At 55.6% G+C, this 3,547-nt stretch overlaps 1 protein-coding gene and 1 non-coding gene across 2 annotated transcripts; both read right to left on the bottom strand.

The window, feature by feature from the left end:
* Positions 1-1,194: 1,194 nt before the first annotated feature.
* GGTG_14278 (hypothetical protein) lies at positions 1,195-2,427 on the bottom strand (the record flags this gene model as incomplete). The annotated part of the gene is made up of 3 exons (XM_009232205.1): positions 1,195-1,493; positions 1,757-1,801; positions 2,133-2,427. The coding sequence occupies 3 exons, from the start codon at positions 2,425-2,427 to the stop codon at positions 1,195-1,197; spliced, it is 639 nt and encodes a 212-aa protein (XP_009230469.1).
* Positions 2,031-2,102, bottom strand: GGTG_20270. The gene has a single exon. It is a non-coding gene; the product is annotated as a tRNA-Lys (tRNA).
* Positions 2,428-3,547: the final 1,120 nt, after the last annotated feature.

Here is a 3,547-nt window from a genome sequence, read left to right as displayed (position 1 = left end):
GATCGCGATAGCTTCACTTTTGTTAGCGGGTGCCGGAAACGAGAAGGTTCTGTGGGGTGGCCCAAGACAGGGGGTGGCCCAACTCGGGGTGGGTCGACTTACCAGTTTTGTCCGACCAGGATCGTTTGGGCACTCGGGCCCTCCACCACCCAAAGGAGCAATGGAGTGACAATGTCGTGGTTGCACAATCGAGGAGGACAAAATGTCGAACCTCGACGACGTTGTCATCACCCAATCGCACTGACTACGGGCACGCAGCCTCGCGGAGTGGGGTCTCCAACACGTTAACTCGATCCTCCGTCCAGCATGGCATACGTTTTGTGGTCATGGCCGAGTCGGACTCTCACATACAACAAATGAGGTGGGCCAACCTCATCAGACATGAGTGAGATGCCTGGGGTCCTGACAGCGTCAGCCCTGGCCGCCTTGCAGGTCGCCCGCGGATTCCTTATATAAGAATCGAGGGTCGGTGACGCCTGCATGACGTAGCCAGGCGTCACTCCGGGACGTCCTGCCGGAGTGGGCACCTGTTCCATCAGGGCATGCACAGCTCGAGGATCACCCGAAGACTTCTTCACCCTCTTCATGCCTCCGAGCAGGTCGGAGCAGATATGGGGTGATTAGTTGAGCAATTCCATAGCGGTGGTCGTGACGGGTGTCTCGCTCAAGATCTTCAGGATATCGATCGGTTGGTTCCCACATGCTATCAAGCCCTAGTCTAAATGGGGCGAAGGCGTTGAGTTTTTCGATCATTCGTGCGCTTGCCAGCTCGCTTCCGAATTATCTTCTGCAGGTCTCTCGGGTCGACATGGTCCCATGACCTGGCAAGGTCATCGATCTCTCCAGCGGTGAGGCGGCGACGAATACGGTCGTCACCTGGTGGGGGAGGTATAATTGCATCTGCCATAGGAGGATCTCCTCGCACGGGGTCGAAGGGCAATGTTCTCAGGGGAGGATGGGGCGCTTCCCGAGGCGGACGCCTCAGGGGGTCTTGTCGGGCTGAAGGCGGCTGTGTCCTGACCGCCGGATGGTGCTGCGCTGCTGTCAAGGTCCACTCGCCCCCAGTGCCTCCAACGCCGGCTCGACCGGCCTCTCCGCTCTGGCCACGCTCACTCGTGGTCGCGGCAGCGCGGCTCCCAGTGCGCGCCAGGGCTTTTCCGCCTTCAGCAACTTGCCCGATCCCGTGGCGGGGGATCACTTAACTATGGCGACGACGATAACGACGCTGCCGTTGGTGCCCGGGGCAAGCAGGGCCGGGCCGTTGCCCGTCGTATCGACACCAGCGGCGCCGGCGCTGAGCGTACGGAGGCCTGCTTCCGCTACCTCTCTTAAAAGGAGCCGTGCTTTAGCCAAACTCAGCGGGGCCGGGCCGCCTAGTTCCAACTCCTCCACCCTGTTAATGCCGCGCCGGATCGCGCGCATCATCTTTTCGAGCCACGTCCGTTTCTGTTTGCGCAAACGGAGCACTTTCTCCTCTGCCTCCTCAAGCTCGACTAACCCAAAACGTCGCACCCTGATCGATCAGCACGCAGGCATTCCACACACCGAGACGAGTTTTGAGAAGAGGCGGCGCACGAAGACCGGCCAAAGGACTCACAGTAGGAGCAGGGAGGCGTTCCGGTAGCAGAAAGGAGAACGGCCGCAATAAGCTCCTTACGGCGGAAAGTCTTTGGGGCCGGACGAGGTTTTTGCACCCGACCTCGTCAAGTGGGCTGGATGGAGTGATGAACACAACACATGGGAAAACGAGACAAACTTTGGGAACTGCCAGGAGGCTTTACAGGAGTATCGGCAGAGACACCTGCAGGAAAGTTAGCAGGCCCAGGAGGGAGGGAGCCTGTGAGACGCTGCAGATTCCTGGAACTCTGTAGGCAAAGACACCAGGACAGAATAACAGATCCAAGGAATCGGTTGACAGGCTCACCGGGACCAAGTAAGGCAGAAGGTTCTGCGTTGAAAGGTTACGAAAAAAAAAGAAATAGCTCCTCCTCAACACAAGGACCGCGGTGCGATTCTCATATTGAGAAGAATGGTCGTACCAGTAATCGAATCTGGGACCTCCAGCTCAAAGAGCCAGTGCGCTACCACTGCGCCATACGACCTAGGAAGCCGTTGGGGGAATCACAACTTACCGGGTTGAAGAAGGGCAAGCAGGTTTAGATTTGGATTAACCCCAGGATCTGCCTTACCCAAGGATAACGGTGAAAGCCCGGAAGCGGATAAAGAGAGTGGGTCAGGGGCCGCCTGAATGGCCACCTGCTCGGCCTCCTCGCGCTTAACCCGCACCAATTCCTCGACACTATCGATACCGCGCCGGACCGCGCGGATCACCTTATCCAGCCACATCCGTTTTTGCTTCTGCAAACGAAGCACCTTCTCTTTTGCTGCTACGAGCTTAGCTTCCAGCTTGTTGTGCTGGTCTACCATACTCCGGTGCTTAAAAGAAGAAGGGCCAAGCACGTCACAGCTTAAACGGTTCATACACAGGCACTTCACATACCGAAAGGAGTTTTTTTTTTTTTTGGGGGAGGGGGGAGGGGACAAAAAGACCGACCGAAGGGCTCGCAGTACGAGCAGGAGGGCATTTCGGTAGCAGAAAAAAGAATAACCGATAAAAGCTTTTTGCGACGAAAGGTTTTTCACCGTTGGCAGTAGGCGAGGCAAGGCCGGAGAGCCAAAGGTTGGGTACGGCCTGACAGGAGGCCACCTCGCCCCGCCAGGTTACGTGACACCAGACGGATTTGTGGATTTGTAATAGAGCAATAGATCTAAAGGGATTCGTGGATTTGTAGCAGAGCAACAGATTCAAGGGGATCTGTCGGCCAGCCACAAAGCTAGGAGAAAGAAGCCAAGGCCGAGACAGGTATATAGAGGAGGATTTCCCTCCTGTCTTAGATAGCTTTGGCTGAGGCACTGGCATCAGTTAACTTAAGTTAGCTTCAAAGTACCCCTTTAAGAAAACATTCAGACCTGCACCCAAATTACCCAAGTGTTCCCCCTATCCCAAACCAGATACTGCAAACTGTTCACCTCCCTAAATGTCCTACCTTAGGAGCAGAAGACCTGTTTGTAATCGAGAGATGCCCCTAACACTATTAAAATGGGCTATAAAAGGTTAGCGCGGCTGTTAAAACCAGGAGAGTTTATAGGTGTGACTTGAAGACGACGTGTCCTACGGGCCAAAAAAAAAACCAAGAAACGTTTGTACATAAATATCCGCTCCGCTAGCTATGTTTACCCCATCCTGCTCCGCCTTGTCCTTTTCCGCTCCGCCATCACCTTCCGCTTTTACAAGCCCGCGCATCGTCCAAATCCGCGGCGCCCCTTTCGCCCATGCCACACTCCCCCAGCGCCTCTTGATATAACGCTACGCAGCTGTGCACTGCTAATTCATGCCCGCCCGCCGGAACCCGATTATAATGGTGTCGAGCTCGCACACGGCGTTACAGTAGATCTCGTTCTGCATTGAGTTCTTCGAGCGGCCCCTTTTGCGGAAGTTATAGTTGATCAAATGGTCCGTTAGCTCTGGGTACTGGCGGTTGAGGCC

Source organism: Gaeumannomyces tritici (genome assembly GCF_000145635.1).
Source record: "Gaeumannomyces tritici R3-111a-1 unplaced genomic scaffold supercont2.216, whole genome shotgun sequence".
Lineage (NCBI taxonomy): Eukaryota > Fungi > Ascomycota > Sordariomycetes > Magnaporthales > Magnaporthaceae > Gaeumannomyces > Gaeumannomyces tritici.
This window is presented reverse-complemented; position numbering and strand designations above follow the sequence as displayed.